This window comes from Colossoma macropomum, unplaced genomic scaffold, assembly GCF_904425465.1.
Source record: "Colossoma macropomum unplaced genomic scaffold, Colossoma_macropomum, whole genome shotgun sequence".
Lineage (NCBI taxonomy): Eukaryota > Metazoa > Chordata > Actinopteri > Characiformes > Serrasalmidae > Colossoma > Colossoma macropomum.
This window is the reverse complement of record NW_023494792.1, coordinates 3,464,868-3,489,734: the sequence shown is the minus strand read 5'-3', so window position 1 is coordinate 3,489,734 and position 24,867 is coordinate 3,464,868. Positions and strand designations below refer to the sequence as shown.

Sequence of the window (24,867 nt, the reverse complement as noted above, 5' to 3'; positions counted from 1 at the left end):
TCTTTACCCCCCGAACATTGTGATCATTGTCATTTTTTTCTTATATTTTATATAATTAATATTATAGGCTAAACTCTAAGTGCTGTACAAATGCAGTTTGTAGTCTACTATTTGTTCTGGCATTGTGTAACAAAACCATGAGGAGAAAAAAGGAGCTCAAATTAATATTTAAAAATGTATTAATAGAGCTCAGAACTGGTATTCTAACAATTAGGCACTCTAGGCAAAAAGCGTTCTATATAGTACCAAAAAGGGTTCTTTGGCTTGTAACAACAGTGGAACGCTCTTTGGTGCTATATAGAACCCTTTTCAAACAGAGTTCTATACAGAAGGATCTACAACACATTCTCCATCAGTCTGAAGAACCCTTTCCATTATTAAAGGGTTCTTTGAGTGTTCATGGTTCTACATAGAACCATTTATTTTGTTAAAGAACCCTTGAAGAACAGTCTTTTTTTAAGAGTGTACCCATCCAGTGGCCCTAATGATCATGCGCATAGGTATTCAGTGCAGTTTGGTAGTCGTCGTCCCCCTCCTCTTGGTGTGTTGTGCTGGTCTGAGTGGATCAGACACAGCAGTCCTGCTGGAGTTTGTAAACACCTCAGTGTCACTGCTGGACTGAGAATAGTCCACCAACCAAAGACATCCAGCCAACAGCGTCCTGTGACCACTGATGAAGGACTGGAGGACAACCAACACAAACTGTGCAGCAGCAGGTGAGCTATTGTCTCTGACTTTACATCTACAAGGTGGACTGACAAGGTAGCAGTGTCTAATAGAGTGGACAGTGAGTGGACACAGTGTTTAAAAACTCCAGCAGCACTGCTGTGTCTAATCCACTCGTACCAGTACGACACACACTAACACACCACCACCACATCAGTGTCACTGCAGTGCTGAGAATGAACCACCACACAAACAATACCTGCTCTGTGGGGGCCCTGACCATTGAAGAACCTGGTAAAAGGGGGCTAACGAAGTATGCAGAGAAACAGATGAACTACAGGCTGCAATTGTAGAACTACAAAGTGCTCCTCTATGGTAAATGGAGCTGTTAAAGTGGACAATAAGTGCTGACTCCATGTAGGTGAACCATTACTTCAAGTGGCTAATGCTGCTATTTCCAGTTAACACCACTAGGTGAAGCTGTTGTCTTGCTTGCATGTGGGTAAGTCTAAGGGACAACTGTTCACAGTGAGACTGCCCATGCTCAGTCCACACATCCCTGCAGTGCTGACATGTTTCTGACACCCTTGGTCAGATTAATTACTATGTTAGATTTAGGTTTAAATGTTCTAGAGTGAATAGATCTCCAGGAGTACAGCAGCCTGGGTTTACAGTTACTGTAGTGGATGTAATATAGTGCAGTGTAGTGTAAGATCTAGTGGCCTAATATTCAACATGCTGAGGCCTGAGCTAGAACCCTTCACCCATATGACCTGCTACAGTCAGTTTTAATGTACATGCTATGTCAGATAGAACCGTTAAATAAAGGTTTGTTAGTAGACAGGGCAACTTCCCCTTTTAAAGAAGTTTTGTGATCCCATGACACACATACAAAGGCCTACTCTGGGAACAGTGCTTTAAAGAAACAAAATAATCATGAAAAACTCCAGTTGCTAATGAATTGAGGCCTGGGGCTGATGGTGTATTTATATCAATACTCAATCCTGCTCCATTAAAGCAGCACACTATAAGACAATCTAAAAATATGTCTGACCTTATGTAAACCACTGTGCCAGAAACCACTAGCTACCTGTGCCTTCATGGGATTTGGGTCACGCAAGCACACGCAAGCTATTTCCATAAGAGTAAGCCACTTCGGTCCGATTATGGGTTGAGAAAAGACAGCTAAGGCAATACTTGCTATTAAGTTTATTCATTCAACATTTCACAATACAAATACTTAAAAATTAAGCCTACTGTTATAAATAGCTGGCTGCAAATAATTAAGACATTGCACTCAACTACAACAGCACATTTATGACTAACCCAACTATAAAATGATGCTTTCTTTTACAGAACTCCATATGGTGGTAAAATATTAAAAAAAAGTCTAAACTTATAAATGGCATAGCAAAAAATTAGACTTCTTATAAAAAAAATCTATTGATAAATACAACCTTTGATACCGTTATAAACTATGTCAATTTAAATTAGCAGTTACACCGAGAATATTCTGATATTTTTTCTTATCGTTCTGTAGACATGAAGCACAATATTGTGATTAATAAAACTTCAAACTAGCCAGTGTACCCTTTTACCAATTGATAACTAGGTTTCAAAATGACAGTAGTTTAACATTCCAATTGAAAATAATCCTTTTTTTTTTCACTTAATATTTACAATGATTTTAATCACAGTAGCATGAAATTAAGTAGGAAAATATGTGAATACACAAAAAGTAAAAATAACTTTTTTTTTTACACACATATATTAGTGGTTCTTTTAGTATACAATTCAGAGAATGAAAAAATGTTATAATGACCAAGGAATGATGGAGAGGGACAGGTTAAAATTCAACAGGTCTGTGAGTAATTGAAGAATTACATTGCAGAGATTGTTTCTGGAGAAGGAAATAAAGGAACATATTGCACATAACTCGAGGTTATTTTGCAAGATTTATCACATTCAAGTCTCAAAGCCCCTGAACCACAGTGGGGTTTAATCGATCAAGTCTTTCTGCCAGAGGTCTGGGATTCTGAATGTTGGAGTAAAACTCAGCTAGTATTTATTTCTGTCTGCCCATCTTGAGTACAAGTAAGCTATAGTTCTGTTAACACGTTTGGAAGGAGTTACATAAAACACAAACGGAAGCCAAGACCATATCAACTTTATCTTAATTTTAGGTCATGCATACTTAGGAAAAAAGGAGCTCTTCTGCCATTCAGGATTACACTTACTGATAAATATTGATATTTTCACTAAGGAACATTCCTAATTGAGATACAAGGTGCATCCTATCATGAACCTTATTTACATATTCGCTTTTAATTTTATTCCTACAGTCAGCAATGAGGGAAGAAATACCAGTTCCATTATCGAGAATAGGTGGGTGTTATATATTTCTACAAGTGACACACATTTGGAGGTTTTCGCGTCATGCTTGATTGGATATTTACTCCTCAAATTTCTGCAGTTATACATATAAAAAGCTTAATTGAAAATTATATGAACTTCTCTTAATGTTTGCCTTATATCCAGGTCTCTTTGTAACAAAGGTACAAAATCTATACCCAACAAGTGAAAAAAATGAGGTATCGCAAAACGACTTTCCATTTGTGAAAAAAAAGGAAACCAAAATAAAAATGTGCCTAAATGACTTGAAAAACAATATATAGAAAAGTAGTGCATATGTTTATGTTAATGACAAAATAACCATCTAGAAAACACAGTACAAAAATCAGCAGACCATGTATAAAATAATATTTGTTTCTCTCTTACAGAAAATTCTTTGAAATGTGCTCAGCTACCACAATGCTCAATCAGAACGCCAAAAACTCTTGGGAAAAAAAAAAAGAAAGTCATGCAATAAAACACTATCAGTACAACACATGGTAATTCTCATTAGTACTACAATATTAAGTTAGCTTTTAGCACAAATTCCCTGACAAAGTGAGCAATGTTACTGCCATAACCATCACAAGAATGATTTCTTAAGTAATCTTATCAGCTGTTGTTTTTTTAAATCAAACCAAATGAACACTTAACTCTATTTGCTTTCCACCACAATAATTTCCATGATTTCACAGGAGGTCAAGACATTTGATATCTCTAAGGCTTATCTTTGGTTTGCCTGTCTAAAAAAACCTTTGGAGCAGGCAATACAAGAGTTAAGTCACAGGCAACCTTACTACCAACTGCACTAATACCATCCTTGAGTTTGGGTCATTAGGCATATACAGAGTGTATCACGTGGCCATAATCGGAGATGATTATGTTGGAGTGGCCTTTACTGCAAGTCACAGCAGTGAGTACAAATAAAATGCATATCTCTACAGATTTTTTCGTGAATGTGGCAGTTAGTGTAAGTGTAAGCGTTATGTCTGCCTCGCCGCTCAAAGCTGTTCCACCTAACCTTGCCAGTAACGCTAAAACGGCCGCTCAAACATCAGCATCTTGTTAGTTATACAGTAGGTTTGGTCTCCTGCTAGTAAGGTCCAGGTATGTTTTGCTAGAGTGAGTAACTACCTGCATCAGTGTTTGTCATGCAACTACTTGAGCTTAGTGTCTGAGAACTAGTCATCACCATTTGCAAGTACAGTGAAACGTACACCTTTAATTAATCCTGCCTCTTTTCTGTATGTAGACAACAGTTAGACTACAGTTTCAAGTGCATCCTGTCCACATCCTAAAGGTGACCCATCACAACCAAAAAAGTGAGGCCTCATCAGTAGTACAATAAAAAATAAGACAGCAATTTTAGAGTCGAGTCAGGCTAAACACCTATATGTATAAATCTAAAGCATTCAAGTTTTCATGCGCACCAACTTAGAGTTTTTAACCAAAAAAAAAAAAAAAAACTGGGATTACACTTTTCTTTTATCATCATAATTATCATCATTACCATTTGCAAAAATTAAAAACTTAGAATAAATTAAATTTTTTACTTAAAAAAAGAAATCGAAATAAAAAGGAACTAGCAAAAAAGGAAAAGTGCATGTATGCAAGTTAAGTCAGCTGTGCCCTCCCACATCCTCTTGCCCCTCGGTCAGTTCCAACGGAAGGAGATGTGGCGCGGCCGGTCTCCGCCCTCCTTCACCAGGGGCTTGTGGAACTCCCGTCCGGCACGCGAATGGATGGCCGCCCAGCAGTATTCACAGTAGTACTGCAGACAGGTGACGTTGGCACAGAAGAAAGGGGCAAACTTGCCCCCACAGCGTGTGCCCTGACACTCATCACACAGCTGGTCGTCCAGGACATATGGCTTCACTTCCACCTAGAGGGACAAAGTCGGGTATTAAAAATGTGAAAAATTCTATTATTACTGGAGATATTATGTTTCATCACCACTAGCTACCATGTCCCACCCCAATGTATCCCTTTACAATGGGGGAAAAAAACAGCTGATTTTCATGAACTTTAGCACTATTCAAGCTTTATCAGTGAGGATCTGTGTCTAAGTGTAATTTGTAATTTTTAACATTACATGGCAAAATAATGTGGGACTGGCTGATTCATAAGGCATAATGTAGCTGCGTAACGTCCAGAGCCCAACTGACCTATTAGCTGGCTGATAAAGACATCCCACAGTTTTATCAACTATAGCACAGATTATGTGCTGATCAACAGCAACTTGTGGATGCAGCATTACTGAAATTCAAATTTTAATTCTTCTGATGTGGTGGAACCGTAGATCTTTGCCTTTGGGAAACCCCAATATCAGGCGCCCCGGTTTAACTGTACGACCGCAATACAGTCAGTTAAGCAGGGTTTAACTAAAACTACTGGAGTAGTTTTAATGGAGTAGTTTAATCTAAAATACAAACATAAAACCATTTCAGCCAATAGTATTGGTTAAGTTTTTTATTTATTTATTTTTTTTTTTTACACCCCCTTAAAATCAGTACCGGCCACATGTGTTTCGTATCGATTGGCCATAGTAATTTCCCGAAATTACCACAGATAGTCCAGGATGAAAGCTTATAGCCTGGATGCTACACTTAATAACAAAACACCAACATGGTCTTTTAGCAGGTTTAGTTACTTTTCTGTAAGAGTGAGCAATATGGCAAAAATATATTAACATAATATCTGAAAAAAGATTGTGAATGACAAAATGCTCCAGCCTGAACAATTAGGAGTAAACTGTTGGTGTTATTCAGTGGCTGCAAATAAACTAATTAGGAACAAACTGAAGTATATTGATTTATTTGTTATTCAACAGTTACAAAAGATAAAACTATTTAAGAAGGAACAAAATCTTTAACTCTTATATTAGAGGTAAACTATTCCAGCTCCAACACAGCTTTTTGACATCCTTTGGACATCAACACTTTCAATAAATGATCTTGCAACTGAAAATGACCAAAAAAGTAAAATGCACCAGGTTTCAAACACAGCATGCAGTTTGAATCTGCTGCTCGGCTCACGTCCCTTCCCCCCATGCCCTCACCCACCCGTTTATCGATCTCGCCATGCTGCAGCTGCACAAAGCGAGCGCTGATAGCAGCAATGTAGCTCTGCTGGTTGGAGAAGGCCACCCGCCCAGCCCCCTTGGGATACTTCAGCTCAGGGTCAGTGTCAATGCCAGCATAGCACACCCCTCCATACAGCCTGTCCATAATCATCGCCAGCTCCACTACCACAGGGCACAGAGATATAGCAGTGTCAAAAAAAACACAAACCAGGACAGCACAAGAGGGACGCTTCTGTCCCAGGAGTCACATGCCATAACTGGTGACTGCAGCACTCAACGCAGTATAAAAGCTCTTGTGTCCTAGCTTACACTTTGGAGTATGTGCATCATGAAACAGCAGTGTGGATTTCTCTCATATTCTGTCTGAATCATTGAAAATTCTGAGTTTTCATGCAAATGCATGGTATTAACTGAAATGAACACTAATGAAGTGCACCTAATAAGCAGTACTGAGCAGAAGTCCAGAGGCCACCCTTTCATTTATTCAGTTTCAAGTCAAAACAGCCAATAAGTGCAAGTTCTTTATTGGAAATGAGTAATTCAATTACACACAAGCCTCAATAGCCAAATGTTATATCAGATGTAATATCATAGTCCAAAACTGAAGTTAAAAAATTATTTAAAGAGAAAATGGGACTCCTAACAACTGTGCGAGACCTGGTAGACCACCAAAACTGGCGCAGATAAACAGCACTTAAAGCTTTCATCCTTGAGAGAGAGGAGAAAAATCAAGCTGCTTCAGAAGTTGACTGGACTGAACTGTTAAGAAGACCTTACTGAGAAAAGGAATAAGACAAAAAAAGAAGAAAATCTGCAAATCAAAGAAGCTACTGGTGTTCTCAGAACAATGGACTGACCACCCCAGAGTCCAGACCTCAACATCACTGAAGGTGTTTGGGATTGCTTGGATCATGAGAAACAGAAAATGTAACTTCTAAGAGTGAACTTTTGAGGTGTAGAAAACATCCCTGCAAATTTCTTTGAAAAACTGAAAGCAAGTCTCCTGAAAAGAACCAAAGCTGTGATGAATTCACAGAGTGGGCAAACTAAATACTGAAAAATGGTATTATATGTATTTGCTGATGCTTCTGTTATTTTATGTTGAAGATATGTTTTGTGCTTTTTTCCTGAAGCTGAACAATGAATAACTTGTACTCAAATGGCTGTTTTTCACTGAAAAGTAAACAAAATAAAAGGATGGTCTCTGACTTTTGCTCAATACTGCATTTACATAGATGTGTTGCACCCAGACTGAGACTCCTCAGTACATTCTGGTTATTGGTGTCTTTGTTCATTTAAAACTATGACTCTTTCTGATCATACCACAAGCATTGATCATTCCAAAAATGTTAACAAGACTAATAAAGAACATAAAAGACCAGCAGGCATTATGTAAATAAGATCATGCCAAATGATGCCCACCAGCATTTATTCATTAGTAGTCACATTAGAATTTTGTGTGGCATTTTTAAGCATGTAAACATTCTAAATAAGGCTTTTAATATTCTCCTAACAAACTAGCAGCCTACTCACTCAATATACATTATAGATCCAGTTTATATTAAGCATAAAAGCCACAGACATTCAGTGCAGTTTACTGTGTAACTTTCTGAAGTGTAAGGTTCAAACCATGTCTGGAAAAGCACACAATGAAATGGGGGGAAGAGAGTAAACATCAGCTCTGTACCTGCTCGAAGAGGTCGTGGAACTCCTCCAACAAAGATGGTCTTCCTGGGGTCGAGGGGCTGAGAGCCATCCATCACAAAATCACTGTCATTCAGATTCCATGGACGGATCTGTACCTAAAATACAGAGCGCATCACTTTTTTAAACAATAACCTGTACATTTGCTGTAAACGACCAAGATTCAACTTTATTTTATTATCATTTAAGCCATCAAATATAATGATGCCCCTTGATATCAGTGAAGGATGATATGCAGTGTTTCTCACTTGCAGTCAAATGTCTTGGTATATATGGTCAAGTTAAAATACATGAAACCCCTTCTTCTTACAGTGTTTCATACAAATTTCCATCTCCATGTCCTGTTCTGAGGTTTTTGCAACCCGCTGTCACCCCATCTCCTCCCTGTTCCTCAGTCCTGTCTCTATTCATCAAGCTTCTAGCTTAAAGCAGAAACCACTCAGAACTCCTACCTAATTTCTCAGAGCCCTCTCACCTCCCAGTTATACAGTCTCTTCTCATACTCAGACATGAACTCATGAGCCTTGAAAAACATGACAAGTTCAGAAACTAAAAGCCCTGTAGCAGGTTCAGCAGAATCATTCCTGGGATTATTTCACTGTTTTTGACATTAAATTCTGCTGCACTTTGAGAATATTTAGCTTAATGTGTTAAATAGCTTTGCAAATCCAAATCCAAATATTTTACTGTTTTCTAGGCATTTTTCTTTACTTTTTTTTCCCCCCAAATCTACTGCATACAAGGCCAATGTGTACAAAATTTAGTTTTTTTTAGACTCCACATCTATTATCAATAGAGTCTATTCTAATCACTCTGCTCTTCATTTTTATTCTACTGGTCCCATCTTTTGTGTTATACTGGCTCCATAAGGCATGTTGTGCTTGGACCTCAATGAAAAAGACAATCTTTTACATTATTACTTAAATATATTTGCAAAAAATGAAATGTACACAAAATTCCCCCTTTACTTCAAATGTGTTCACTCAGCCTAGAAATTTTGGTTAAGTTTGTTTCCTTAGTTTTCAACTGGAGCTACAAGGCTGATGGAGCTAACAAGTAATAGAGGCTTATACCTACCAATTAGCATCATGCTAAATCATACTTGCCTGAAGCTACATCTCAAACAGACTTGTGGTTTCAGACACTGTGAGCCATACTGTTATCTACAGAAATCGACAAAAGTATGTCACACAGCTAGAAACAGTTCCAGCAGCAAATACTGAAGCCTACAGATTTTGTCTGAACTTTTATCTGTTACTTGTTAGCTACTTTAGCCTTGTAGCTTCAGAGCAAAAGTGAATATTCATGTTTTTGGACACCAAATGCAGCTGACCCACTGCAATTGGGAAAAGATAAAAACAATAAATTTTAATTTCCACCAGACAACTCCTTAATGTACCCAAATAAGCACATTTCAAACCTTCTACAGCTCTTTAAAGCCCTGCAGACTTCTTGACATTGTCTGTGAGTTTTGGCCCTGTGACAAGACTTCAACAACCCACACGCTGTGCAAATGGAGCAGCGTGTGTGCAGAAGTCCAGAGTTGCTCCTCAGGTTTATATTTAACTGCACCTACTTTAAAAGGGTGTTGCTGCTGAGCCGCCACCTCCTCTTTCATGATTTGTGCAGAAGGTTAAAAATACTTGGTCAGGTGGAGTGTGTGTGTGCAGACTGCAGGTTCTTACTGGTTTGTCTTTGATTGTGGGGCTCGATACACAGAGGTACAGCTTCCCTTCCTCCTCCATGCAGGCATCGATCAGAGCCTGGACAGAGCTCTCTTCTTGAAACAGAAGGAAGGCGTACCCTGGAGAAAGAGGACAGGTTTGATGAGGCTCTGCAGAACCCTTTATGACATTCTGGACTTCACAAAGAAAGGATTGTCATGAAGGATATTAGGAAGGAACTTTAAACAAATGCAAGTTAAGTGCAGCCAATAATCCAGATCCAATCCGATGGGGGGGAAAAAAAAAACCCTACACAAAAATAACCATGGTCATATGAGATCTTTAAAATGTAAAAGGTTTTATTTGTTTTCCCACATGAACTGAGACGTTAGCACCCCTTTGCATTTTGTTGCGTTTCTGGCATGCATGGGTAATATGAAAGGGCCCATGGTTTTCCTTAAATAAGAGTTTGAAATAACATTTAAACACTGTTAAAGTCTCAAAACATACCGTTCACTCTCCAGCCCATAGAGGTCATATATGGCAATGAAGCTGCAAAGACAGCCTGTTCTGAATTCATCATTTCTATAATGTCACAAGATTCATTAACTATATCCATCCATTCAGCCTACAGCAGTATAGCACCCCTATTCATATGGAAGGTATAAAAAGTGTTTCAGCCCAGACCTGCTTTTTAAATGATGCACAATACAGGACCGCCTATCAAAATAAAGATAATATATCTTGTACAAGTCTTAAAGGCATAGTAACAAAAACAGCCTCCTTATGTCTAGAGGATAGAGAGATTGGAAAATGAGCATGTAAAAATGAATTATGACCAGTTTTGGTACATAAAACCACACAAAAGTGGACTCAAGGGGAAAACTACTATAGAAGAAAAATGTAGAATATATATTATTTTTTTGTATAATAGAGAGTAATGAGACTGAATGGAGTCCTATTTTTGTATTTAATCCAAACAAGGAAACTTCTCTTATGAAGCATCAAAAGCCGTCGGCCTGCTAATGGCGCCCCCAAACCTGAGTGTGTAAGTCAGTGACAAGCAAATTCAATAAAGTTGTTAAATAGATGTTACATTGTTTTTTTAAATTGTGGGTCTTGTTATTGCATTGGACTGGTTTACACATTTACTTTGGACCAGATTAAGCCAAAGTCTAACCTATGTAGGATTTTTAAACTGCAAAACACCATTGCCACAATTTAGTCCAAAACTAGGCTTAATCCATGTCCATCGTCCAATAAGTGTTAGTTAACTGTTGGCTTCTCTTCCAGAAACAGCAGAACAAGGAGGTACTAGAATGATTAAACTGGATTAAATCACGTTACCATTCACTCTTGAACAAATGCTAGTGACTGATATGAGGTACCCAGTGAGAGAGATGTGTATTGAGCTATAACATCTACAGCATTTTGAGTCTTACCTTTTGGTGGAAAGTAGGATTTGCTCTCTGCTTTGTGAGGCCAATCCACAAACAAGTGTCCAAACCGGCGAAAACTAGCAGTGATCTCATCTGAAACGAGACACATTTACACAATACACAGTGAGTGCTTGCTGTGGTTGTTGCATGTTGAGAAGGACAACTGAAATAAAAGGAGTAGAAACATGAAAATCAAATCCAGTCTATAGGGCTTGAAATGACGGTCCAAAGTTAGCACTAGCCAAAATCAGCTCTAGCTATGAAACTGGCAATAAGCCAGTATGCAGATGCTGAGCCACAGTGGGCCAGCATTAGATTCAATGTGAATTAGGAATATTAACACATTTTCCTTCTGTACCGTGATGTATTTCTGAGTAAAACACAGAATCAGGGAGAGTCTCTGTGCTAGCCGAGCGATTTTACTTGATGATAGGTGGGGGTGGCAGGAGGGGAAGGTGACACAATATCATTGGTTAATATTACTTTTTCTGTGTCCACTGTTCCACCGTGACAATCAAAATAATCAGAAAAGGCAGGCAAAAACCATTACATTTTGATCAAAGAATAGAAAGAGATACAGGCTTAAAACTAACAAAGAAAAGTGGTCCATTCTGATTTCAGGTTGACTAAAAGTGCTGGCTAAAGGCTGCACTACAAAATCACCACATACCTTCGTCTATATCAGGAGGAAGTCCACCAACAAAGACCTTGCGAGAATAGCGTTCTATGCGTTCCCCATTCTGATGAGGGAAGCAGTGTGAAGAGCCCAGCCCACCAAGAGACTGATCTGACCTCTCATCCTCCCCAAAACTGCGCTCGTCCTCCATGGGGAACAGGGATGAGTGACCTAACACACATACAAACATACATGCCATTACTATTTCTGACAGCAGAAAAAAAGAATGCCCTAAAGCTTTTGAGCACAATGAAATGTAAAAAAATGCAAGACAAAAAAATACAACAAACCAAAGGGGATTAGTGTGAGGCAATACTGATAAAACCTTAACATCTTGATTTTTTCAAATATTTTAAAATTAGCATTAATAGGCTTAATGAGCCTATGCTTCCTGAATGATGCTACTCTAATATTTTATAAACCTGACAGCTAGTTTTTGTGTTTTGTTCTCATACAAATAACACCAATGTGAACACGGTTTTATAAATGTTAGAGAGAGAAATAGACTTCCTGAAAGAAAACTCACTATATATTGATATACTAATAATATATATAGATTTTAAACTGTTTAAAAGCACCCAGCAAGTGTCAAACACTGCACTTAACCAGGTTTATTATCCATCAATTCTGTTAAAACTATAAATAAAATTTTGTGCAACACTAACACCAATACACTTATATAGACATACACCATATGTATATAAGTATGTGGACTTCATATGAGTTTGTTGGACATCCTATTCCAAAGTCATTAATATGGAGGTGCCCCCCCCCCAACCGCCCTTGTGGCTGGAACAGCCTCCACTCTTGTGAAAATGCTTTCCACAACATTTTGGAGTGTGGCTGAGGGAATTTGTGCCTACTCAAGCAAATGAGCATTTGTGAAGTCAGGCATTGGATAACAAGGCCTGACTTGCAACCAATGTTCCAGTTCTTCCCAAAAGTGTACAGTGGGGTTTGGAGTCAGGGCTCTGTGCAGACCACTGTAATTGGAAGCATGTAACTGTCTAAAATGTCTTTGTATGGGATAGCACTAACAGTGGAACTAAGGAGTTGAGACAAAAACCTGAAAAACAGCCGCAGATCATTATCCCTCCTCCACCAAACTTTACTGTAGCACTAAATGTTCTCCTGGCATCCGCCAAACCCAGATTCATTCATTGGATTGGCAGACAGTTTAGTGTGATTCATCACTCCGAAAACACATTTCCACAGCACTGGTCCAGTAGCGACATGCTTTACATCCAGAGCCGGTCCTGACCTCCCTGGGGCCCTAAGCATAATTCTGCAAAGGGGTCCTCCTACCTGACCTGTGAGTCATGTAAATCACTTGCAACTGCCACACAGTCACACCTGACACCCCAGTGCTTCCACTACAATTCTAAATCCTTTACCAGTTTACTCAGTCGCTCTAAGAATAAGTAGACCTACACAGAACAGAATGAAGTATAAATAGACAATATTTAAAATTATACATAATACTATTATTCATTTTATCAGCTGCATCAGGCTTGTCCAAACTGGCTCCCCCAGACTTCCTTTTATACATTTTCAAATATAAAATACTAGCTATGCTGTGGTTTGGTTGAATACTTGATTGTTATTATTTACTGAGAGATGTGCATCCATATTGCCCAGTATGCTCAGCCAATCAACAATTCATATTCAATATGAAATCAATGTTTAATGTCAATCCATTGCTTTCCATTTCGCATTAGTCCAGAATTATAACTAAACACCTACTGGAAGATTAGATAATTATTGTCTTGTTTTAAAATTGTGTGTGTGCCTATGATGAGTGAGTATATTGTCTGGACAGAGACTCTGTTGCAAAGCGTGAATTTCATGTTGTGCATATGAGCACGTTTCTGCAGGACACAAGGGGGATGCGGGGCAGTATGTAATGTGTATAGTGAGCATGTAGGGCCAACTGGCTCTGTTTACACCACTCCAGCCGACGCCTGGCATTGTGCATAGCGATCTTAGGCTTGTGTGCAACTGCTTGGCCGTGTAAATCCATTTCATGATGCTCCTGATGCCAAGTTATGGCGCTAACGTTGCTTCCAGAGGCAGTACATAGTACTCCGTAGTGATTGATGCAACAGAGGACAGACAGTTTTTGCATGCTATGTCCTTCAACACTCAGCAGCCCCGATCTGTGAGTTTGCATGGCCTGTCGTTTTGTGGCTGAGCTGTTGTTGCTCCTAGATGCTTTCATTTCACAATAACAGCACTTACAGTTGGCCAGGGCAGATCGAGCAGGGCGGGGCAGGGCAGGGCAATGTGCTTGATTTTACACCTGTTAGCAATGGGTGTGATTCAAACACCTGAACACACCTGAACTCAATAACAAAAAGGAGTGTCCACATACTTCTAGCAATAGAGTGTATATTGGCCAGGAATAAATGGGATGCATTAACAGGTAGTAATAAATAACTCAATTTGAGTGCAGCGTCACAGGTAGTTAAAAAGTAACAAAAACAAAGACAACTGCTTTTGCTAAAACAAAGTTAAAAAATTGGGGAAAAAAAACCAAAAGACACGAACACACGCGCACAAACACACACAGCACAATTTTACCTCGTCTCCTCCCATAATTCCTTGCTGCATGCAAAGTAAAACAGAATACCATTCAGCAGTGACAACATCAGTCAGAGTCACTGCCATCAACAACCTAAAGCTCAGCTCATTTATTCTAATAATGAGTGTGTACAAGTAGACCTGTCACAATTACTGCATAATCGCATGATCATAATTCGTTTAGCAATTATTTTCCACAGTTGTTATTTCCATATGTTGCAATGAATGTGATTCTAGTGCTTTTTCATCCATTGGTTTGAGGAAAATACACGGAAATAAAAGAAACATTATGGGTCTCACTAAAACAACCAAAGAACCAAAGTTACAACTCCTGCCTTGGTGCTACTGTGCCTTTAGAGGGCAGCAGTGAGTAATGTTTGTTCATTTGAGCTCAAGCTAGTTCTGTTATCAGTTGAGAGCTACTAGGTATCGACATCTGGGAAGTAAGACAGCTAATCAGTCAATCTGGCCACTTTAGGTTTGGACTTTAATATCTGAATAGAACAACCAAACTTTAAACAATTAAGACAACTGTTAATCACATTTATGTATATGGCAATTAATCATAAGGTAAACCTTCACAATCGTGACAGGCCTATGTACAAGTGCATCTTCAAAGGAATTCAAAGTATTACACACCGTTCCCAGAGAGAGAGCCATCTCCACCAGGATGGGAAAAGCCAAAGCGACCTACAGCAAAGGCAAAACAGAATCTACAATAAACTGACTGAGGCCAATTTCCCTGACCAAGAGTGAGTCTAAGCCTAGGCAACAAAAAGGCATTTTAAATGGTGTCTCACTAGACTCACTATTGAAAACACAGTTCAAATCAATGTCTGGGAAACTCCTAAATGTCCACATATGTGGGTAATTGCAGGATGTTATTTATGAGGCCTATAATTTCTGCAGTGTTTGTTCAGTTTTGGCTTCCTGAGATAAAGATAAAACTATTAGAGAATATAATACATTTTCTGATTAAATGGAAAGATAAAGCAAATGTGGGTGCAGAAAAACAGCAGTTTAATCAGGAACAAGAGCAGATAGACTCAGTGTGTGCCCTCTCTTCCCTGGCCTAGATTAGCCAACTAATCCTGGGGGTTCAGATTCAGCTAACAGCAAAAAGAACATCAGAAGCAAACAGATTTCACAGAACACTGAAAGTTGCTTTTATATTTCCTCTTTTATTAAAATCGATATAGCACGTTTTAAAGTAGTTAAGGCGCCTGCTGTTTATCCAAGATTAATACACTACTGTTACATTTATTCCTACAACTGAATGCAGTTTATTCTTTCAGCTCATAACCATCTGCACAAAGGAGGCTGCGTATTTGGCAAACACGTAAAACAGGGAGTCAACATTAAAGCAGTGTGAACAGCTCATGATGAATGGAAAGAAATCATCTAAAATTACAGGGAATAAAATCTCATTTTAGAATGAATTCCACTGCTTTTTCTACATTTCTGCATAATTAAAAGGATCAGATATAAACAAAGTCATTCAGAGTGATCTAATGAGAAATGCACTCTTGTAGAAAGTCACAGTTGTTTACATTGGTAGGAACCAGACATCCAAAGCGTTTACTGCCTCCAAAATCTCCAACACATTATTACATGAAATGGAAATGAATACTGTTTTATGATCGTTTTTTTAAATATATTTTTAATAATACATTCATGGCAGAGAGGTAGTCTCAAATACTCCTGAAAGAAAAATTTTATTCTTTCCAGATTTACCTCTATTTTACTGTTATCAACATTACATATAAAAACTGAGAAGATGGTTTATCACTGGTTGTTTTTGACAGTAAACAAAATATTTATTATTATTATTATTATTATTATAGACATTACAACTCCTTGTTCCTCTCACCACCACTGTAAAGAAATCCGAGTCAGTAAGCTTCACGTCAAACCACTGAATGTTTTTCCCCTTCTCCTTTTCCTTCTCTAAAGTTACTGTTTTGGAAATACTAAATTTTGTGAATTATAGCAAATATGAACACAGTTTTGGTCGTACACTAGAGAGCATCAACATTTCATATTTCATATCCTGTATGAGCTACAGCTTCAAGGTCCCACTCACATATCCCTCACTGAAAATTCAACACTTATGATGTATTTTCAATGAATTTTGAAAGCTGTGGCAAAACTCTCAACATAGATCTGGAGTTTGGCTGTACTGTTGTTTTTGAACAGATGAGCGTTAAGACCCTCGTCTAAATCTTGTGGGATTGCAGTTTTCACTTGTCAGTTCCAAAGTCGAAACAGATTCAGTGCTGGCTAAATATTTGCATTGTTATCAAGTGACTGAACACTGAGACAATGTGTGCAGAATCACACAATGCGCCAAATCCCACTGAATTTCATCCACACATTCAATGCAACTGTCAGTAGAATGCAATAATGATAAAAATGAAGCTTCTAGAAGAAAGAGATACTGGATTGAAAACAATAGGAAAAGCATTTACTGTACATAAACTCCCCCAAAATTAACACAGTCTGGTATGAATCCCTATCTTTATTATAAATGTTAGATTTATATTAAGAAAACTAAACCACTGAGAGCACACTGTAAAGGGTTCGAACTGACAAAATTTAAGGAAACTACACAAATTTTTCATAATCTCCGCATAATTCAACCACGGAGACATAAACTATTCAGGGTCATTCAGGGTGGTTTGATGTGAAATGGAGTACTATAGACGAACTTAATGGCTATAGCGGTGATAGGAACCAGGGATTGTTATGTTTAAAACAAACACAAATATAGCCATTTTATTCACTATCCATACAACCAGTTTTCATATGTAATGCTGATGATGGTAAAATAGGGGTGCAACTATAAAAAAATACTATTTGGTTTAACAACACCCTGTATGTCCCTCTCCACCTTGAATAGAGTGAAAACACACATTCTAGGCCAAAAGTTTCTATCAAAAAGAAATGTTACCATTTCATGTAACAGCTTTCAGTGATGTACCTTTTAGACGCATTGAACGCTTTGGAGGTCTGTTTCCTATCACCACCACTGTGATCATATAAAAGGATACAAAAGGAATCAAAAGCAAAGTAACTAATTCAGTCAGACTGGAAGAAAATTCAGAGGACACAATCAAAGCAAAGGCAACCTGACTAAAATACCTCAAAGTCTAAGAGAATACTGCAGAAGGACTGAAATAAACGTACGTTTGGTCAGCTGGGACATGCATTGCGAAAGCTGCATGTATTTTTACAAAACTAAATGATGCTTTTGAGGTCAGTGTTTTCCCTCAGTAAAGCTACCATACTACCATAATAGATTCAGACGCACTGCTGATGTGATGAACAATATTTCTGTGGATGACAGTGAAGAACAATGGAGAACGTACCTTTCAAAGAATCCTGCTCAGCTCTCATAATGTCAATCAGGGAGTTCTCCAGAGAGTGCATGCTGAAGCCATCAAAGGACCGACTGCGCTCCTGCTAAGAGACCGGGAAGAACCCATTATTAGCCTTTAGATCTCCAGTTGTCTCTGGATCCCTCCCTTTCTGTTCATTTCTATACATATGCAGTCTCCTCAGCAGGATACCGACAGTAGCACCTGTCTGCATAAAGCAGTAATGATGCTGTCGGAGAAAAGGCTATCAAAGGCTATCAAAGGCTGTGTCAATCAAGACGAGGCCCAAAACAGTTCAGAATATTAAACAAGAGTAGAGAGTAGAGGTGGTCCATATTTTTTTCATTATCATGATAATTAGCATCACAATATGCTTTTCTGAGCACACTGTGGGCACTTAGCACTTAAAGACAACCGACCACCTGCATGTTTCATTACAAAGATGGAATCCTCAGTCTTCTTTAAGGGTACGTTCAGACTTGGCAGGTCTTGGGATGATTGCTCTATTAGTGTGGTTAGAGCAAGTGAGAACGCTGCTGTCCGAACTTCGGCGCACATCAAATAGGCAGACAGAGACCCCTCAGCAGATTTGGTCTCAGTTTGCTTCAAAATGAACTCTGGTGCAGTTTGTTTGACGTACGAACAGAACACAGACCAAAAACGTCAAAATGGACCAAAGACAGAATGAACTGTCTCGTCCTGTCTCCATAAATTCTTCAGTATGTGGAAAAGATGAGTTTCTGATGCTGTTTAAACACGTGGTTCACTTTCAAAATGAAGCTGATGCACGTCTGAAGTAATTCTAAATTATCTGATATAAACATTTGACTGCACATAAGTTATATTATGTGTTAATGTGCCAAGGTTTCTCTGTTCTCTAAAAGCAGTAAGCCACTCGAGGCTGTTACAGGGATTTCATCCTGCTTTATGTCATGCAAAACCACAGTAACGCAGGGAGTCTTGTGGCTTATTGCTGGAATAGCACAAGATGGATAACACAAGACATAAATAACACCAAGGAGTCCAGACAGAACAGAGAACAGCATGATTCAGGTTCAGTGCCTACTGTCGCAGTAGTACATTATGAAATCTGCCCAATCAGTTGTAACCTTTCACCCTTATAACTTTTGTTTACATCTTTTGGTTCAATGCTAAAATGTGTCGGTGTGAACTAAGCACACCAGAAATAAAACGCAACGGTATCATTTTCTGCTTTGGTCCAGACCAAGAGAACTGCACTACTCTAAATGGATTTAGTTCAGTGCAGAATGAGAAACGATGAATAACAAATCACTGTATTCCTAGTTTTTTTGATAGTAGTTTTTAAAACTGCAGTACTACTGATTTTTCTTTGTCTCTTTCAACTTATAAACCTCAGAAAAACAAAATATTGTGATGTTTATTATTTATAGAGAATGTTTTACAGTACCACAAGAAGGGAATGATTATTCTAATTACTACAGTCGAATATTCACTCAAAACACAATTCAAATCAGGTAGGGATGGGCTGAAATTTCTGCCACTAAAAATTTCAGAGAAGAGAAAAAAGGCCAAAAACTATGACCAAAAGATTAGATAGGCCAAGGATGAACACTTAGCAAATCACTTAAATGGTAATAAAAATGAGAAAGTGATTGTAAACATGGTTCTTTTCCTTCGCTCTCTTGCAATGGTTGCACAAACATGTTCAAACCATTTGAGCAGCAGCAGATCAACAGTGAAAATATCAGCAGCGTGAAACTATTTCTAGGAAGTACATTAGACAAAAGATCTGTAATCACATGCCAGTTATGAAGAGGGGGTACAATGTCCAGTACTTTCACTACAAGTTTGATACCACTTTACACAAAAAACAGCAAAACAGCTCAGGACATTTTCATGAAACCGCCTCAAAACATGTCCATAAATATTTGAGTTTTATAAGCATCATGCAGATTAAAAATATTCATATAATTTAGTGTAATAATCGGAGCTCTATATGGTATCGCTAAAAGTCTTCCATTTGGCCTTTTTTTCTTTGCACAATTCTCATCACTGCAATGTGTCCTCATGGGTATCTTTTTCTTTTAGAAAAAGGTTTATTTTTAACTGCTGAATCTCTTTACATTATTGTTTTCCTCAAATTGTAAGGATGTGAACCAAAACAACAAAATGTTATGTGGCACAAATAAAAAGAAAAACCTCAATAGCTGTCAATGAGTTGTGGTAACAAGAAAATTGAAGAACTCTACATTTTGCCAAATATATTTTTACCAGCTTTGAATACTTGGGTCAACAACAGTACACAAATAATGAAAAGTGGCAAAAAAGTGACATTTTCACAAATCTTATTGTGTTGAGGTAATGAGAATTTGGTCATTTAAACTGGAAAATATCACAAAAAAATCTTTCAAAATAAAATCATTCAGGTTTACTTTTAACTATTCTCATTACTGTTTGTAGATTAAAAAAAAAATTCAGTAATATTTATTTTTTTCCCAAGTTTAATCCTAGTCAACATCCGTAGCCTCAGTTTTTAAAAATTAATGACAGTATAGTATATCCAGAAATATACCTAAATACCTGTTAGCATTTTCTGGGTTTTGGTTTTTGATTTTTATTTTGCTGAATTACTAATATCAGTGATTATACTGTGCCAGTGTTCCAAGGCTCTGATGGTCGCCCTTCTGGCAGTGACCTGGAGATCTTTCATGAAGGGCAATACTCAATAGGACAGAAAGGAGGGTCTTTGAAAGGAATGATTCAACCTTATCTCTATCTGGCGCACACCAAATAGGCAGGTCGAAAAATACCTTTATTTATTCCTTTAAATACATTAAAAATTCGACCAAAGCTCCTTCAAACAACAAGTAACTTGCATGTTTTTATGAGGCAAACTATTGCCATGCAATCCTTGTGGACTGTCCGTTAGTACAACAGGCATGCTCCAAGAGGAGGTGGGGAGAAAGCTCACAGACACAATACGAGGTCTGTTCTTGGAATTAGGCTAGAAGCTGTGCGGAGGGGAGGCCTGACTAAGCATATGAAACAACAGTGGGTGTTTTCAAAGTCACCACTGTCACCACTGGGTTCAAATAAGAACACCATCTGAGTAAACACAAAATGAAGCATGTAACAGTAAATATTAACCAGCTGGTCTAAGAGGAACACATGCGCGATTGTCAGTGAGGGAAAAATACAGCATAATAAACAATTATTCTTGCAAACAAGCCTTTCCACAGTTGAATGTATCTGGAACACAGTAGATATTTGAAATAGAAACCATGTGGTGGAGGAAAACAAGGATATATCAAACTCCATGTGTGACCAGACTAGTCACTGAATGATGTCCCTCTTCTACTGCAGCAACCTGTCATTAGGCCATGATAGGTGGAGGGACAGAAATGAACACTCTCTGTGACTGACCTTAGAAAAGTCCCTGGTGTTTTTTCCCCACTTCCTCAAGTGTGGAATTACAGATAATCATGCTGTCCTGAGCCATTAACGGAACCAGACATTCATCCATCTTTCCATTTCCCCCTTAGCTGCACGACTTACAGTCCATCTAGTGATTTTGACTCACTCAACAAAGTCTTTTTATATCAGCGACACACACAAACACACACACACACACACACACACACACAGCATGCAGAAGTGGAACTGCAGAAGCGCATTACACATCTGGGCTTTGATCTAACACGTCCGTCAAAGCAGGCCATGGGAGCGCCTACTAGTCATAAACAGATTAGACCTGGCCAAAGAGAGAGTATAGCCTCCATGGCTAACAGCTAGAAGCACACATACCAGGCAACAGATGGGTCTTCATGTCTCATATTACTGATAATCCAAGATATTTAATCCGAAGGAAATTTATTTAAGAAGGTTTTTGTTTTTTTTCCCCCCACTGATAACAAAAATTAATGATGTACAATGATATCAGAATATTATCGGTACTGGCACATATTTGATTAACTGGCTCATATGTTATGTTGTGATATACATAAATATCTTGGTTCTTTTTACGTCAAAAAAAACAGGCTGTTTTTGCAGCTTAGTTTCCATTTATTTTTCCATTTAGATTTGAATGATTTTTTTATGTATTTACTGTACTTCAGAAGAGCATCAACGGTGGACTACCGTGCTGGCTCATATCTTATTTGTGCCTCATTCAAAAAGCAGTCCAACCTAAACCATATGGGTGTGAATGGATGGGGCTAAATTGCTGTGGGCTGAAAAGGCAAATACATGTAAATATCTTGGTTCTTTTTATGTCAAAAAAGAGCTAAAAAAAAACAGGCTGTTTTTGCAGCTTAGGTTCCATTTATGGACTGTATGGACTGAGGTGAGAACAGCCCATTAAGATTAACAGCGTTTACACACTAAATTAATAATTAAAAAGGTTTAAAAAAAGTTAAGAAAACATGTTTTTCTATGTTATGGGCCTTTTAAAAATAAAGACATTGGTATCGGAAAAGTGTAAATGTGAATGATTTTTGATGTATTTACTGTGCTCCAGAAAAGCAGAAGAGCAGCAACAATAGACAACTGTGCTAAAGTATCTGAGTTTTATTTATTTTACTGCATTTGTAACTCTACAGAAATAAATGTTAGATTTGTCTGTAATGCAAATCCAGGTAGACATAGTCCAAAATCCTACATTTTATAGATGTTCACCTATCGGCATCAGCAGATATTTATATTACGGATATCTGTGTTATGCCAGAATTCTCATATCGTCACATCCATAATCAAAAAACTAGCCCACATGCTTTAGCAGCAGAGTTTCAATGCTGGCTCCAACACTTTAGGCATCTTACCTGAAAAGGAAAAATGCTGTCATTGCGGTTGATGTTATCTTCCATCCAGGGTTTGGGGTTGAAGCTCGTGTTGTTGCGTGGGTACTTCTGTGACGGAGTCTGGCTGTTTGGGAAGGATTTCTTCAACGGTGAAATTGAGTTAAGTGGAGTAACCTCTCCGTTCAGGCCTCTTCTGTACTCTCGGCCCTGAGAGCCTCCCCAGCCCCCATAACCTCCACCTGGGCTCCAGGAGCTGGAAGAAGGAGTGGAGGATGGGCTCTGATAGCTGCCCCATGGGGAAGGTGGCTTATTTAGGTTATTCCCCAAATGAGGCAGCTGGTTGAAAGCAGCATTGCGGTGGTTGAAGGGTGTAGGGTGTGGGCTTGCGGGGGACCTGCGGTGCTGTTGGTGCTGGTTGTGGGGGTGCTGAAAGTGGGGGTGAGGAGGAGGAGGAGGCGGAGCAGGAGGATGGTGCTGGGACAGAGGCCCGATCTGGTGGGAGAAGCTACCTCCAAAACCTGGACTGGTGTGATGGGAGAAGTTCTGGAACAGGAGCGGAGGAGGAGCGTTAGTAGTGGTGGCGGCTTGGCTGAAGAAGCCCACCTCTTCGATCATGGTGGAGGGGTTGGTGGGGATAGCAGTGGACCAGCTGCTGAAGCCAACCAGAGAAGATGACGAGGAGCTGCTGGACTGCGCCAGCGTACCGATGCCTGTCGTTTCTTGATAGTCAAACCCTGACAAGACGGGAGATTCGAGCCGCAGGCCCTCCTTTCCGTTGCCGTTCTCCACAGTCCCCTTGTCCAGCTGACCGTCCTCAGGCATGGTGTTCTCCAAATCAGATATGATGCTCGGCGTTTCTTGGTGGCCTTGTGGAGAAAGAGGCCGCTTGTCCTGTCCTTCTTGGTCGTCCTGCTGGGCCTTGGCTTTCTCAGACTCCAGTATCTCATCTTGCATGTTAGAGTGGGTCGTTACGGCAGGGAAGAGCCAAGCGGACCCCGCATTTCCACCGCTGGTTGGCGTATTACTGTTGATGAAAGCAGGGGGGCTCGGAGGGGCCGTCTGGTGATGGACCGGATGCTGCAGGTGCGGGTGAATTCTTACAGGGAAAACTGACTTGTTAGAGGCGTTGTTTTTAACCAGGACTCCAAAGCTGTAATCCCCCATTTATGTAGCCTTATCCAGCTTATTTCCACTTGCCTTTAGTTCCCTCAGTTTTGGTGAATACCCTGAGGGAGAGAGGGAAGGGCATTTTTATCCATGAGAGACCCGATCAATTAATCAATCACTCCCCCATCCATCCATCCATCCATCCATCCATCCGTTCAATTCAACATCTATTTTTAACAAACCACGACTCAATCTGCAGCATCACACACAAAAAACACGGTTTTAACAGAGCACTTGCCTGTAGAAACCATCTGGTCTGAGCTCCTGATGTAATCATTAGAAACAAACGCTGAGAGAAATAAATGCATTTGAGAAACTGCAGCCTTAAACCTCGCCAGAGCTGCTGAAGGTGAAGGGAGTTAACCGTGTGACCGCAATTTCATCGACGGCATTTTATTGTGCGTGTATGCAGAGGCTAAACGAGGACGTAGAAGTACAAACGTGCGCACTAGGCTAAAGGCTAACGATGGGCCAACCTTCCCCAGCACTCCGCGCCTGCTGATAATGACGAGGCTGAAGTTGGCTTCCTATGCGAATTCGCCCGTTCCACCTTAAACGGTGCAGCAGTTACATTCTGGCGCCCCAGAATGCTGCACCACTTAAGGTGGAACGGGCGAATTCGAACAAGAAGCTGGCTAATAAGAGGCTGGCTTCAGCTTCGCATGATAATAAGAAGGTTTAGGCGCTAGCTCCTCTCCTCCCAAACCTTTCGAGCAAAAAAAAAAATGGGATCTACCTACCGATTTTCCTCTCGTTTTTTCACCAGTGACCTCCTCAGTCTCGACCATTTAAATAGAGGAAAAGGCTGATGACGTCTCCCGTCTATGGGCGACAGGGGTAGTTTCCCCTTCGCAGTCAGTCAGCTGGCTGCTCGAGCCTACAGCCTGCAGTCAGTCAGGAGCCCACTGAGCTGCCTCGGCCATTCAGCGAGAAACCAAGAGCCCACCCGTTAAAATACACCGAACACAGAGAGACAGAGAGGAACTCTGGCCACCTTAGCTCACCCTCCACCGCTGAAACACTCCTGCTGTCTTGACGCACCGACGCTGAGCCTAAAAGCGCCAGTCAGCGGTCGTGTTCTGCCTGCTTAATGACGGACTGACTGACACGGTGCATCTCGCTTCCACACTGACTGACTGACGGACTGCCGACGGCGCGAGGAAGACACTTACATGGGAGCACACACGTGCGGCACTGCCGCTTTTCACAGCCATAGTAATTTACTCTCGGCATACCTTCGCTGTCGTGGTCATCGTGTTTTCTCAGCCTGCACAGTGAGCTGTTATTTCCCAGAGGTGGGTGGCTCCACATGCTGACCGCACGCGTGACAAGCGGCCAGCCAG

General features: G+C 39.6%; 1 protein-coding gene across 7 annotated transcripts; it reads right to left on the bottom strand.

Moving 5' to 3' along the window:
- Positions 1-1,860: 1,860 nt before the first annotated feature.
- On the bottom strand, positions 1,861-24,867 carry cpeb4a (cytoplasmic polyadenylation element binding protein 4a). Of its 7 annotated transcripts, none has more exons than XM_036575605.1 (11): positions 24,760-24,867; positions 22,379-23,583; positions 17,571-17,664; positions 14,842-14,892; positions 14,203-14,226; positions 11,617-11,793; positions 10,950-11,039; positions 9,529-9,647; positions 7,827-7,941; positions 6,120-6,301; positions 1,861-4,939 (listed from the first exon to the last, which is right to left on the bottom strand). In XM_036575605.1, exons 2-11 carry the CDS (start codon positions 23,519-23,521, stop codon positions 4,712-4,714), a joined length of 2,223 nt encoding a protein of 740 aa, XP_036431498.1. In that variant the 5' UTR covers positions 23,522-23,583; positions 24,760-24,867; the 3' UTR covers positions 1,861-4,711. The 7 variants fall into 7 exon arrangements, with proteins under 7 accessions (XP_036431498.1, XP_036431501.1, XP_036431497.1 ...); XM_036575608.1 differs by having other exon boundaries at positions 17,571-17,661; positions 24,265-24,852; XM_036575604.1 differs by having other exon boundaries at positions 24,265-24,851.